Below are 15,301 nucleotides of genomic sequence, written 5' to 3'. Positions count from 1 at the left end.
GGATCCTTAAAAAACTAAACATAGAATTACCATATGACCCAGCAATCCCACTACTGGGCATATACCCTGAGAAAACCATAATTCAAAAAGAGACATGTACCACAGTGTTCATTGCAGCACTATTTACAATAGCCAGGACATGGAAGCAACCTAAGTGTCCGTTGACAAATGAATGTATAAAGATGTGGCACATATATTCAATGGAATATGACTCAGCCATGAAAAGAAATGAAATTGAGTTATTTGTAGTGAGGTGGATGGACCTAGAGTCTGTCATACAGAGTGAAGTAAGTCAGAAAGAGAAAAACAAATACCATATGCTAACACATATATATGGAATCTAAAAAAAAAATGGTTCTGATGAACCTAGGGGCAGGACAGGAATAAAGACGCAGACCTACTAGAGAACAGACCTGAGGACATGGGGAGGGGGAAGGGTAAGCTGGGACAAAGTGAGAGAGTGGCATGGGCATATATACACTACCAAATGTAAAATAGATAGCTAGTGGGAAGCAGCCACATAGCACAAGGAGATCAGCTCAGTGCTTTGTGACGACCGAGAGGAGTGGGATAGGGAGGGTGGGAGGGAGACGCAAGAGGGAGGGGATATGGGGATATATGTATACATATAGCTGATTCACTTTGTTATATAGCAGAAATTAACACAACATTGTAAAGCAATTATACTCCAATAAAGATGTTAAAGAAATTTAATTTATATATCACTCTCTTACTCTTTAATTTAAATATCACATTCCTTAATTTAAATATCACCAGTAAAATGGTTCCCACATTGAAAGGTAAAAGCTATGTTGGTTTATTTTCATATTGTAAGTCAAGCAGACAGGCTTTCCCCTATCTGCCCTGTCACTTTGTTAGTCCTGAAGTGATCTTTAAAGAAACACAAAGATAATGTTCTGGTTTTCCTCTAATCTTTCTCCTTCCTTCCTTTACAGTTTTCCCAGTGCTATTTTGTTAAATATACTGGCCCTTTGGCCAGCTTCTATGATAACACTTTTATTTGTATTAGGAGCTGGTTGTATGCCCATATTTAAAGCTACAAACACTGCAAGCTTTAGACATCAAGTACTGTTTGTGAGCTCACCTCTGACATTTAATACTAATGATGTGCTTTGTAAATCCAAATGAGGGAATATGTTAGAGAAAAAAATCCGAGGGGGTCAAACAGTTGATACATATGAGACATCATCCTGAAGTCAGAAATATTGTTTTTGGTTGGGAACTAATGATTGTGAAATAATTGTGAAACTAACACCTACACAAACAAATGTGTTTTCATGTTGACCAATTAAAGTTGAATCACTTGGAATGGTATCCATTATGATTTTTCTCTGCTATATTAATGCCATTATATATGTAACTAGTAAAAATATTATCCTCTGGTACGGCATGTGTTAATAAGTTAGCTGGGCAAAGAGTCTTCTCTCATTTCACATGCTCAGTTAGTACATTGCATAATTAAAAGGAGCTTTTATTCTAAAGCATGTGGAACTATTTGCTCTTCCATGACACTCTGACAGTGTTTGCTTTTTATATAGCAAAATATATTCTTCCAAAGATGGGAGTGTTGGCTGTGACAGCTGTTACTTCCAAACATTCCATGCGGGATTTCTCACCTGAGAAAAGACTGGTTACAGCTGTCAGGGACACATCTCAGAAGCACTGTCTTTCTCTTAAATAAACTGAAACTTGCATAAGACTATATGCTTATAATTTGTGATTGGCCAAAAATTGAAGCAGAGATTTTTCATAAAATGTTAATTTTTATTGAATGTGTTAGACCAGATTTCATACTCTCTATATCATTTAACCTTTTCAACTTAGTATGTAAAAATTACTTTGATGCAAATAACTCTACCTTGTTAAACCAGTTATTACAGTTTTTTTTTAAATAAATTCAGTTATTATTCATATAGGCTAAAACCCCGGCATTTTTAGATGCCTTAGCTGAGTATTCAGTGGCTCCTAATTCAGGTGTGTATTCATTTCAGCTTAGACCAAGAGTTTAAACAGTAAGGTTGTGAACCATAATGTTGCATTTTTCCTGCCCAGCTAGCATGTGAAAAAAAAAATACAAAAGTATGAAATGACGCATGCCTGTGGCTATTTATTAAAGCACTAATTGTAAAAACAAAGGACTGGAAACAATTCAAATGACCATCAATAGGGTACTGGTAGGAAAAAACTATCATAAAACCATAAAATAGGTTACTGTATAGCTGTAACATAGAATGAGGAAGTCTCTATACTGGAAAACATAGTGTTAAAAGTGAGAGAAGTAATATACATAAGAATGTATAGTATGCTAATTTTGTGTAAGAAAGAAGAGAATATGTATACTTATATTTTCAGAAATAAGCAATGGAAGGATAAAAATCAAAACCTAATAAAAAATAGTTACCTATGGATTGGGGGAATGGGATAGGAAAGGAAACCTAGACTTCTCTGAATGATGTTGTTTTAATTTTGACTTTGAAAGCATGTAAGTGTTTTATGCAATTAAAAAACAAATATTAATTATGAAAACAGTAGAGCAAAACAAGATTTTAAAAAAAAACTGAAACAAATGAACCTAACTATATATCAAGTTGGTAGCATAATCACATGGAGGATTATTTCAAGTGACTTTAGAGTATAGTGTTTTGACAATTCATCAGTGGAATAAATCCTAAGATCAAAAAGAACCATAAAGAAATTTTAAACTTTATTAATTCATCTTATTGTTAATAATAATATTTGTCTTATTATTTTGAAGCTAATATATATTCAACTCACATATTAGGAAAAACAACTAAGTACTTTTGATCACATCATTAAGGCCTAATATTCTTAGAATAAGAGAAAAGATATACAAATATAACTCACATTCGATTTTCTTTTCTAAAAGTACATATTTCCTACCCCACCCACTGAAAAAGCTGAGAAGCGGTGACAATCCAGTAACAACAAACACCCCTACTGCTCAGGTTACTGTCTTTAAGTATCATTCCCCACTAAAAGGAATCCAAGCCCTTTGGAGAAATGGCTGATTTCAAGTCTGAGACAGGAACTGCACAGGATGAACCTGGGACATCTTATCACACTTTAACAAAAGAGATCATATCAAAAGGATGCAGGGACCAACATGAAGAGGCTCCCACTACCCAAAGGTAGAATCAAAATATGAAAATGACTACGATGGACTGAAGTACATTACATATATAAATATTCATGAGCTCATAATGGTCATCTTTGGACCAAAATTGATAAATTAAGGGAAAGAATTAATATTTATTCTGCCTTTTCCTCTACAGACTATATTTCACAGTTACAAAGTAGTCGATGAAGGAAGTTCTTCGAATCACAGCTAATAAATGCAGGACAAATAATAGAATTAGAAAAAAGATGACCATTTTGCAATGTCTAATAAAATAATGGAGATAAGCAACAAACATTGTCTGCTAAAACCATTAAGTGAAAGGTTGGTGGAGAACTAGGGTCAGGCTGACATCACCTTGGACACACTGATCAATCTTAACATCATTAGAAGTGGGAGAAGCACATCCTGATATGATGTAATAGGAATTACACAGTACCACCTGTGATGTATTCTTTTTTTTTTTTTTTTTTTTTGTGGTACGCGGGCCTCTCACTGTTGTGGCCTCTCCTGTTGTGGAGCACAGGCTCCGGACGCGCAGGCTCAGCGGCCATGGCTCACGGGCCCAGCCGCTCTGCAGCATGTGGGATCTTCCCGGACCGGGGCACGAACCCATGTCCCCTGCATCGGCAGGCGGACTCTCAACCACTGCGCCACCAGGGAAGCCCTTAAGTATAGTTTTATTGTTTTGTTTTGTTTTGTTTTGTTTGTGATGTAGTCTTTACCAAAAGAAATTGAACCTGAATCTTATCCCTGTCTAGATCTAACTGCTGGTTTACACAAAATATGAAGGATAGAAGAACATGTTAAATGACACCATGAGAATAAAATCAGCAAAATCCAGAATGTAGAAAATTGTAAAGGCTAAATGATCAATTTTCTTCAATAAATAAATGACAATGAAAGGAAGGGATGGTGGACCGTAAGTGATTAAAAGGAATTTAAGGTACTTGTCAACTAGGTGTAATGTGTGGACCTTGTTTGGATCCTGTTTCAGACAAACCAGCTGTAAAAAACAACACTTGGACAATCAGTGAAAATTAAACATGGATTATATAAGATTATATTAAGGAATTATTACTGGTAACATTGGGTTTAAAGATGGTATTGTAGTTATGTTACTAGTTTGTTTTGTTTTTTTAAGCCGTTATCTGAGATGCCTAAAAAAATATTTAGGGGTAACATGGCATTATGTCTGGGATTTACTTTTAAATACTCCAGGTCCATCCCCCAAAATTGAAGTGGGCATGGATAGATTAAATAAGAATAACAGAAAATTAATGATTATAGAAGCTGAGTGATGGGTGCAGGTGGATTCATTGTGCTCTTATTCCTTTTTCCTTTTATGTATTTCCATAGTAAAATTGGGGAAAAAATGTAAAGTCCTCCTTCCAGATTAGCACAGATTAGCTTGGATCATTTTAGCAGTACCTTCTCAGCAATGTTTTAGGTTTTAGGTGAGAGTCTTAGTGGATAGGAGTGTTATCTTTGTGAGTCTCCGGGGGGGGCAAAAAGTTTCTATTGTAACTTAACCATAATGTCTTTTTTTTTTCCATGCAGTTAAATTTCATAAGTCATAAAATTACTTCATAGAAAGAACATTGCTTAGGTATAGTGTTGATAACAAGCTGACACACCAGAATACACTGACATAATACCCTCTTTTTTAGACCAAGCCACCCTGGTAGAACAAGTAAAAAGAGTCAAAGAAATTGAAGCCATTGAAAGTGATTCTTTTGTTCAGCAAACATTCAGATCAAGTAAAGAAGTCAAAAAGGTAAGTTTTCATCCAGGCATTATGAATAAGCCTTTAGATTCCAACTAAAGGGATGCTTTATTAATGGATTTTACTTAAATGTAAGTGCTTCTTCTTCTAATAGATGAAGTAGGGTGAGAGTGTATCAGCATGTTATTGAGAGAGAGAATGAATCAGTGAGAATCAGTTCAAGTTTAACTTGTTAAAAAAAACTGTGAAAATGTATCTGATGCCATTTTTATTTTAAAATTCACCAAGAAAGCGAAGTATAAGATGTCAACATAACGGTTCTATAACAATAATACATATTTCATGAACGTACACTGTTTTCTTTTCAAATGTGTACATCTACTTTTTGAATTGACATTGCTAGAGAAAAGTTAGAAAAGAACTTTAACAATAAAATTATTACCCAAATAGTAACATATATTTACACTCTTTGCCCATATGGGTATCACTTATTCAACTCTAATAAAAGGAGCTTTGATTGGCATTGTATTTCTGTTGAATATTTAATGTATTCTTTCAATCATTATCAGGGCTGCTTTTTGGAATTTGTGTTCCTTTAGTTGGAAAAAAGCTATCTACTGTGAAATATATGTATTCTTCAATATCATACATATAATGAATACATGGTATAGCTATCACTTATTCAAAATACTCTATATCTGTAGATATATTAATGACTGTATAGTATTCTACTGATGAATGTATCATAATTGATTTATTTTTTTTCTCTGATAGATATTTTAGTAGTTGTAAGTTTGGAGGTATTGCATACATGTTTGTGAATATCCATTATTATCACCTTAGATAAAATTTTCAAAATGGAGTTGTTAAATGTTAATATTGTTTCTTTTCATACCTGTTCCCAAAGTCATTCTCCCAAGATATTGTATCGACTCAAATTCCACCTCGAAATGCAGGGAGATGTCTGTCTCTCACACCCTGGTTAACACCAAGCCTTATCAGACTTTTTCTTGTTTACTGACCTGATAGGTAAAAATTGACCTTTTGTTGTTCCATTAACATTTTTTTTGTTATTAGTGAGATGGACATCTTTTCAATTACCATATGTATTTTAAAATAATTCATTATGGGGACATGAATTGAGCATGTGCAGGATACCAGGATGCACTAGACAGCCTTGGTTAATCCATGGTCCTTGCCCTGTTATTTTGCTGATTTCACTTGAACATTTTGTAGTTTGCCACCACAACTCCTGAAAAAAAGGAGCTGTGAAATGGACATTCACAAATATAGTTGCCCATTTTATTAAATATCTTACTCGTACGTATTAAGAAGTCCTAAAAGAATTGTAATTTGTTTTGAAGTTTACTTGCGTAGTATTTGTTTTCTGGAGTTCACCTTGACTTCCCAGTTCTCACTGCACACACTTAAGATAACCTAGCATTTTCTTTCTATGGAAATATTTATTCCTCTATGTTAATACACTAGGTTTTCTTCTAAACAACTTTTTCCCATTTGGTATTAATTATTAATATAGTAAATTTATTTTTAATTCCATTCCTCTCCTCCAAGATACTAGGAGTTCTTCCAGTAACTAATAAAATTGGCAGTGAGCAAGGAAATTGATCTAAAGCCTGCTTAATATAGTGGAAAGAGCATGGGCTTTGGACTCAAGAAGATCTGAGTTTGAATCTTAACTTCCACACTTCCTACCATGATTTATGATCTCGAGAAAACCTCTCAACCTCTTTCCAAGCCTCAGTTTCCAAATTCATAAAATAGAGCTAATAATTCCTACTTTTTAGAGTAACCGAGGGTTAAATATAATGTTTATCAAATATCTAACATGGCTCTTGATCCATAAAATGTTTATTTTTAAATTATATACTCTAGCATCTAAATTATTTGATATCTAAGTACATTCTATAAACTAAGTATGGTGCCTGAAAACTTCTACTACTATAGGCATTCAGACTGTCTGAAGTATAAACCTTACCCCATTTACATTTCTCTAATATGCCCCTTACTTTCCCTGAGTCTCCATGCTCACCAGTAAGACAGACCCCTTGCTGAGAAACACAAAAATTCTTTAGATATCTGGTTGCACCTTAAAAGATTTTTTAAATGTAATAATATCTATATATTTGAATTCCAAGATTAGTCATTTTTTTACCTTGTTTATATTCTCTAGAAAAGTTTTAAAATATTATTTCCTTTAGTTATAAGTCTTAAGATAACTGATTAAATCCAAGAGAAAAACTCTTCTTCTTCCCATATCTATAACAAAACCCTGTATATAGTTAAATGGGCTTCCCTTGGGAGCAGTTTAAAGGAATTTCACCTACATCTCTCATCCAAGGGACCACCATTATTAATTATTTTAAGGATTAGTTTTTGTTTGCTTTAGTTTTTAGTGCTGAGTTGGAATTTACTCAGCTTCAATGTAGCTTTTCTTGTACTTCCAATTCAGATGCCACCATTAAGGACTGAGAGGTCTAGGATGGAACAGGAGGCTCTTCATTTTGTAAGCAACCTTCATAAATCTGTGTGAGGGAAACCCACCTTCTGTTTCAACTATCTTTCAAAAAGAGGTTCCCCTTAACAGTAATTCATAGAAAGAAATAAAATCAATCAAAATCAATCTGGAAAGCCTAGAACTGGCTAGTTCTTGGTTGGATAAGTATGACAGAGAAGCAGAAGCAGCCTAGAAATGTTAATCCAGCACTGTGAATTGAGCCCCTTAGAAATATATTTAGTTAAAATATTTTACCAACATTTTTGTTTCTTTCCTCTAAAATTCAAACCAAACTGCAAAAAATCTTGCATTTAGCAATTAGGAAGCAGTGGTCAAAAGCATGAGATGTAGACTCAGATCTGGAACCACATTTTGATTCTGCCGTTTACTGGTCATATATCCTTAAACTACATAATAATCTCATTAAACCTTGGCTCTCGTCTCTTAAGATGGGGATAATACCCGTAGCAGAGGTTTTTATAAGGATGAGCAAGATACTTTACATAAAACAGTTAACCAGGGCTTCCCTGGTGGCTCAGTGGTTGAGAGTCCGCCTGCCGATGCAGGGGACACGGGTTCGTGCCCCGGTCTGGGAGGATCCCATATGCCGCGGAGCGGCTGGGCCCGTGAGCCATGGCCGCTGAGCCTGCGTGTCCGGAGCCTGTGCCCCGCAACGGGAGAGGCCACAACAGTAAGAGGTCCGCGTACCGCCAAAAACAAACAAACAAACAAACAAAAAAAACAGTTAACCAAGTGCCTGGCGTATAGTAAGTGCTCAAGAAATGAAAGCTGTCACTACTCCTCCTCTTTCTGCTGCTGCTACCGAGGGCTGTATTTGTCTGTGGCTTCCTTCAGAGGGATTGTAGATACAAGGATTCCTGTTTTGGTTGGGCCAGAGACTGTTTTATGTAATTTTTTATGGTCTATAGATCCTAAAATGCTCCTTGTTTGAGGCTTGGTGACCAAGCAAATTAAAAATTACTTTACACAGTAACTTTCTGGTTTCATGTATAGACATAAGCTTTGGACCAATTTGTTTCAATACAGCCATTTGGAAATGTTAAAGCAGTAAGCAAATGATGTAAAACAGTGTTGTATCATAGCCCCACTTTTGTATATATTTAACGTAAAATAACTAAAATAATGATGACTACCATTAATACTAGACATTTAACATTTATAATTTAACTAATATACTAATAACCCTTAATTATAGCTGAGGTTCAGCAAATTTCATAACCCATGGTCAAACTGCTAATAAATGATAGAAAGCAGCAACCAAACCAAATTTGTCCAACTCCAGAACCCATGTTTTTCCTACTAATCAAGTGTCTCTCATAATTGTGAACTCAATGCATATTCCCTGTTGAAATATAAAGAATATGCTAAAAAGCCACAGAAGATGGCATTTACCTTGGTGAATGTATAAATGTATAAAATATTAGCCATCCAACACTAGACTTATATTAGTCATTGCATTTCAAAACGATCAGAAGAGCAGTGATGGGCCAACAAAGAATAAATTCACACTGGACTGTAATATAAAACAGAGGGCTAATTTATTAGTTTAGAAAGTGGTATCCCTTTCCAGTTTCTAAAATGTCTGTGCCTACAGTATAAGGTAAGGATTCAGGATGCCCAAGAAGATGAATTATTTATCAGGAGATGACTTAGCAAAGGAGGTAAATTATCTAGAGGACCATTTCATCCAGGTCATGGGCAGATGTCATGGGCTACTCCTGATGCATAGCAAAGACTAACTCTCTTGAGGACTAAATTATGAACCAAGTTTCAACATCCTTCTCTCCTGGACAGTGCTACATGCATTGGTATAAAGTTTGTAATATCTCTGAAAAAGGCTTTTCTGTAACTAGTGACCCCTTCTGTTGGTAGAGTCTTTAGCTGTGTTAATTCCACTAATTTAGCTAGGGAGCTATTACCAGAAAAGTGGCTATTACCAATGACATTCTAGACAGTGTGTCTCCTGCAACACATATTGATTTAACTAGTTTAACTTTGTGCAATCCTATCTTTCTGGTGTGAGTAGAAAGATGATCTGATAGTTCCTGCTGTATCATCAACTTAAGGAACCAAGATGCAGCTTGTTTTCAGACTGCTCTCCCAAATAAGCTTATTACCAGTTATTCAATCCTAAAATTGTTGTATTTGGCAGATACCCGCCTATGTTCAAAAAGAGGGTAAATAACTCTAAGCAGCGTGGTCATTTGTTCTTTCATACTTTTAAGTGCGTGTTAAAACAAGTTTTTCCAAACTGAACCACCAGGTGGCAGTGCTACTCAAAGCCAGATGTTTGATAGTGGCCATGCTAAGGGTTTTTTAATAGTCAAATTTTCTCTAACAGCTTTCCTCACTTAAATAAAGAAGCAATTGATGGTTTTCCTCACACATTTTTTTAAATTACCCATTATTAAATAATAACTTCTACACTCTGATCCTAACCCCTGAGAACTTTACCTCTTGTGCGTATAAGCACTTTTCAAAGAAAACTTTAATGTACTGTGTAGGTAAAAACAAAAATGAGATTACTTGGTTTCTGTAATAGAATGTTATCTCTGCCACCTGCGCATGTTCAATCCACATGTTTGGCAACTAGAATAACAGCACTTCACAATTTTTCGAGGTAGTTCCATATGGACAGCCAGTCTCCTAGCTGAACCCTATCAAAGCATGGCCTAGATATGCAGAATGGCATGCTCTTACATTCCCTGCATGGCAAAATAGAGTACCAAAAAATTATGTCCTGGACCTCACTGGACTAACATACTTCCCACTTACCCCTGTGCAGAATATTGGGCTTTACTCTTTTTTTTTTTTTTTTTTTTCTTTTTGCGGTATGCGGGCCTCTCACTGTTGTGGCCTCCCCCGTTGCGGAGCACAGGCTCCGGATGCGCAGGCCCAGCGGCCATGGCTCACGGGCCCAGCCGCTCCGCGGCATATGGGATCCTCCCAGACCGGGGCACGAACCCGTATCCCCTGCATCGGCAGGCGGACTCTCAACCACTGCGCCACCAGGGAGGCCCGGGCTTTACTCTTAAGTGTCTTCAGTTTTATAAAGGGTCAGTGTAATATCACTTAGGGCTATGAGTCTTCTGTGACCACTATGTTGGAGACATAGAAATGTTTGGGATCTGGGGGAAAAAAAATATTGGCTCCAAAATATAAGAAGAAAACTTCCAAATCAAATTTACCAAATATTTCTTTAAACAGCTCTATGTAACTTGTTACAATTTGTGATTATGTGTATATTTTGGTATTTATTTGTTAGAGATCTGTCATCCCATTAGCAAAATGTAATCTCCAATTTGGACAGGGAACATATCTTCTTTTTTTAATTAATTAATTAATTAATTTTATTTTTAGTTGCATTGGGTCTTCATTGCACATGGGCTTTCTCTAGTTGCGGTGAGCAAGGGCTACTCTTCGTTGTGGTGCGCAGGCTTCTCACTGTGGTGGCTTCTCCTGTTACAGAGCATGGGCTCGAGGTGCGTGGGCTTCAGTAGTTGTGGCACGCAAGCTCAGTAGTTGTGGCTCGCGTGCTTCAGAGCGCAGGCTCAGTATTTGTGGCCCACAGGCTTAGTTGCTCCGTGGCATGTGGGATCTTCCCCAACCAGGGCTCGAACCCGTGTCCTGGACAAGGAACATATCTTCTTATTCTCCCTCGTGTACCCAGTGCTTAGCAATTAGTAGTGCTTAGTAAATACTGGTTAAATAGATGGATCTCCAACTCTGAGATAAATTACTCTAATAAAGGACTAACTAATTCATGCATATTTCATTTTCTAGATGTTTTCCCCAGTGACCTCTGTTTTGCACTTCATTCAGAGAAGTGGATGTTCAGAAGTAAAAAAGTCAAAAGAAAATGGAAATTGAAAAACTATATGTGTAGAACCAATAGGGGTAGAAAAAAAGGCTAAGTAGTGGAATTAATCTCCCAATCATCTAGGGTTTTTTAAATTTAACCTTTAATTTCAACTTCTCATCTAATCCATTTCATGTTACCCTTGCAGCCTTTCCCTTATTCAGCCACTTCCCTGGCCTTCTCCTCTCTAGGGTTTTTTAAATTTAACCTTTAATTTCAACTTCTCATCTAATCCATTTCATGTTACCCTTGCAGCCTTTCCCTTATTCAGCCACTTCCCTGGCCTTCTCCTCTCTCAGGGAAGGAGATATTGGAACTAACCTGAGTTAGCACTACACTCCTGGTTCCTTCCAGGCAGGAACAATGATTTATCAGTCTTTCTGTCCCCAGCACTTTGCACAATACCTGGCATATAATATTCTATACAGTGGAATATGATTTCAGCAACAAAAAAGGAATGAAATACTGATACATGCTAAATGAAAGAAGCCAGTCACACAAAAAAACACATATTGTATGATTCCTTTTATATGAAATATCCAGAATAGGCAAATCCATAAAGGCAGAGAATAAACTAGTGGTTGCCTAGGGATGCGAGGGTTGGGGAGATATGGGGAGTAGTGACTGCTAATGGGTATAGGGTTTTTAAGGAGGATGACGAAAATGTTCTAAAGCTGCTTGTGGTGATAGTTGCAAAACTCTGTTGATGTGATAAAAGCTTTATGAATTATGATATGGAATTTTATCTCAGTAAGGTTGTTATTTAAAAAATAGCAGTAATAACCTTTGCATTTGCTTTTTATATCTAAAGAGGCCAACTAAATGGAGATTTGTTGCAAGCTTATTTTCATGAATAGAATTTAGATATGTGAAATGTATGTACTTTTTCAATAGTATAGACTCATAAGTACCAACTTCTTAAGAAAAATATGCTGATTGTAAGAAATAACATTTTCACAGTGTTTTTTTATTTGTTTGCTTGCTGTAGGAATAGTTGTTTCTTATTCAATAACCTAGGGCCATTTTATGGTTAGTATCATCTCAAAGGAGGCCAATTGAGCAGTTATTATTCAAAATCAGAAATATTATTAAAGCAACATTTTAATTGTATATTGTTATCCAATTAATAGCATGTGTTTTGTGTTTCAGTCAGTGGAACCTAGTGATGTGAAGCATGCAGCTGCAACATCAGGACCAGCATCAGTAGTGGCTGACCCACCGAGTAATGAAAAAGAAATAGACCCTAGCAGCATCCCTACTGCTATCAAGTACCAAGATGACAATTCTCTGGCCCATCCAAATGTAAGATCCTTAAATCTTAAGAATGTCAGTTTAAGTCTAGTTGACTGAAGTTAATTCAAACTGTTGTCTTTTGGGCTGGTGACAAGAAGACCATTGGAGGAAATGGATTCATATGTTCCTATTTGCTAAAAATAGGCAGCTCATCCCCAGCCTTTAGAGCTGTTACATGTATTTGAAGCTGGTTTGGACCAACTCATATTACCTGACTTCTAGGAGATTCTTTCTATGGGAGAGAAAAATAGGCAAAAAGAAGTTTTGTTTTATTTTTATTCTGACACTAAAAGATATAATTCTGGCTTTGCTCCCGTTGGCTCATGGACTGTGAACATGTCATTAATACCATACCGTGCTATCTTCTGTGAATTAGTGTCATACCACTGTGTCTTCAGAAAGATTGTAGGAAATAAACTTTACAAAATGAGACGTAAAAGTGCTAACCAATGATTTTGATGTTAGTCCTTTTACTCTAAAACTTTCTGAGCATTATTCCAGATAGATTATCTTCAGTTAAGAGGTCATCAAGAGTTAAATAGTATCCAAATCTTGTGCTGAAGGATGTATTCTATAAAAGTGATTTATAGGGCTTCCCTGGTGGCGCAGTGGTTGAGAGTCTGCCTGCCGATGCAGGGGACACTGGTTCGTGCCCCGGTCCGGGAAGATCCCACATGCTGCGGAGCAGCTAGGCCCATGAGCCATGGCTGCTGAGCCTGCGCATCCGGAGCCTGTGCTCCACAATGGGAGAAGCCACAACAGTGAGAAGACTGCGTACTGAAAAAAAAAAAAAAAAAAAAAAGTGATTTATAAGGTCAAATCCAAGTTATTGGCAGACAATAACATTTTTTCTTCTTTTTTCTTTTTTTATTTCAGTTATTTATTGAGAAAGCTGATGCTGAAGAAAAGTGGTTCAAGAGATTAATTGCTCTCCGACAGGAAAGGCTAATGGGCAGTCCTGTGGCCTAAAGTTATGTTCGTCTGGTTGAACTAACAGTAACATTGGAAATTTAGGTTTTTAAATCCCAATATTAACTCTTAAAAATAATTTAGCTGATTATATTAAAAGGTAACCTCATTTCATTCTTTTCTCATGTAGGCGTGAATATTTGTTGATTTGAATTTAATCAAACATTGTGAATATTAAAACTAGTGTAAAGTTTAAGGATGCATGAAAATGTCATACTGTTAATAAAGCTAATCCTGAAAATATTGGTATTAAGGCAAATGGTACACAGTAGTGTTTCCGAGTACAATTTGAAAAATATCAAGTTGCCATTTAAAGACACAATTTTGATTAGTCATGCATATAAAAGAGTCAGACTATATGCTATAAATGTGAGATTTTATCTTCCATGTATTATAAAACCATATTTGAATCTTTTATTTCACCTTATTGAAAAATTTTAGGCACAACAAAAAGCACTGTAAACAACCTAAGCAGCATGAACCATGTTACTCTTAGAGGAATAATACATTTAGTAAAACAAACTACTTGAAAATTAAATAAACTGATGATTTATTTGCTTAGAGATCAGCTTTTACTAGGTGCTCCTTTGAAACATGTTAGCAGGTCCCAGCTCATTCTTTTAAAAATTACATGTTCATGCTAGACCTAAGCAGTTGGCCAAATACTGATGATGGGGAATTGTTTCTGAGAAAACTGTTAAGAGTTCTCACTTCAATGTTACTTAACCAACTGCTATACCCTGCAGAGGAAGCCCGCTAATTGTAGTTTTGATAAGGCTATCTGTCATCGTAGAATACCTTTCTCTGGTAGCTGAATGAAAATCAACTATGCATTCCATACTGAACACGCCAGAGATAAGGACTTTTAGGCCTGCCTTACAAACTGCCTTCAACAGCTGACATGAATTATTTCCCTTTTCTATTTTGTTCTGCTCGAATTTGTATCTATGAAGACTGTAGCCCAGAACACAAGATAAGCATGAAAAGTTCTTGGGCTAAGATTACCAATATATAGGACATTTTGATGCCATCTTTTTATATTTCTGAAACTACTAAAATTGTAATCCCTGTTAAAAATTAAAAATATAAAGAACGTAAAATCAGTTGCAAAAGGGATGGAAAATAGACTGATGACTAAATACTTGTTTTTATACAAACATGTTTTCATATTCTAAATATATGCTAGTGGGGTTTTTTTTCCTTAGCTATAAGTGGAAGTACCCAGTATGAACTCAGGTGTGCGTGGTTTTTAACATACACAAGTTTTTAGTGATTTTTAAAAGGGATTACTGGTACTGAATAATTTTATATTTCATTTATTACATAACTTATAAATAGTAAAAGGACTATCACTCTTTGGGGAATTATATTTTAGTGGTCTAGGCAAGAATATGGCTTGTCATTTGGGCCACTAGTGATTCTCCAGAGAAGCTAGACTAGGCATTTTTTCTCAGTATGCTTGATGTTCCTCATTTATAACATAGTGAAAATATTATGATCCACTTTAATTATATTTCACACCAGAGTTCCTCTTTGGCAAGTAGCCCAAATACAGATGCTTGAACTGCAATAGATTTATATTTTAAAGCTGAATTTTTCTTAGAGATAGAGAATCAAGTTATTTTTTTAATTAACTAAACTTTAGTCCCTGCTAAACTCAATGACTATTCCCCTTCTTCCTGATTTCCAATGTGATTCATTTCAATATATTAATTAACTTTGTTTACCTGCATCTTGTTGAAGACTACTATTACCACATAA

The 15,301-nt window shown here is 35.8% G+C and overlaps 1 protein-coding gene across 3 annotated transcripts in view; it reads left to right on the top strand.

Moving 5' to 3' along the window:
• Positions 1 to 13,789, top strand: part of RSRC1 (arginine and serine rich coiled-coil 1) — a 440,238-nt gene extending 426,449 nt beyond the window's left edge. For all 3 annotated transcript variants that reach the window (XM_082625184.1, XM_082625183.1, XM_082625182.1), the window contains 3 exons: positions 4,828 to 4,934; positions 12,428 to 12,580; positions 13,448 to 13,789. In XM_082625184.1, the coding sequence (XP_082481310.1) occupies positions 4,828 to 4,934; positions 12,428 to 12,580; positions 13,448 to 13,540 (353 nt within the window). In that variant the 3' untranslated portion in view covers positions 13,541 to 13,789. The remainder of the gene's footprint in view (positions 1 to 4,827; positions 4,935 to 12,427; positions 12,581 to 13,447) is intronic.
• Positions 13,790 to 15,301: the final 1,512 nt, after the last annotated feature.

The sequence above is a fragment of the Mesoplodon mirus genome (genome assembly GCF_964341445.2).
Source record: "Mesoplodon mirus genome assembly, chromosome: 6".
Classification (NCBI taxonomy): Eukaryota; Metazoa; Chordata; class Mammalia; order Artiodactyla; family Ziphiidae; genus Mesoplodon; species Mesoplodon mirus.
The sequence above is the reverse complement of the archived record's forward strand: the minus strand, read 5'-3'. Positions and strand labels throughout refer to the sequence as shown.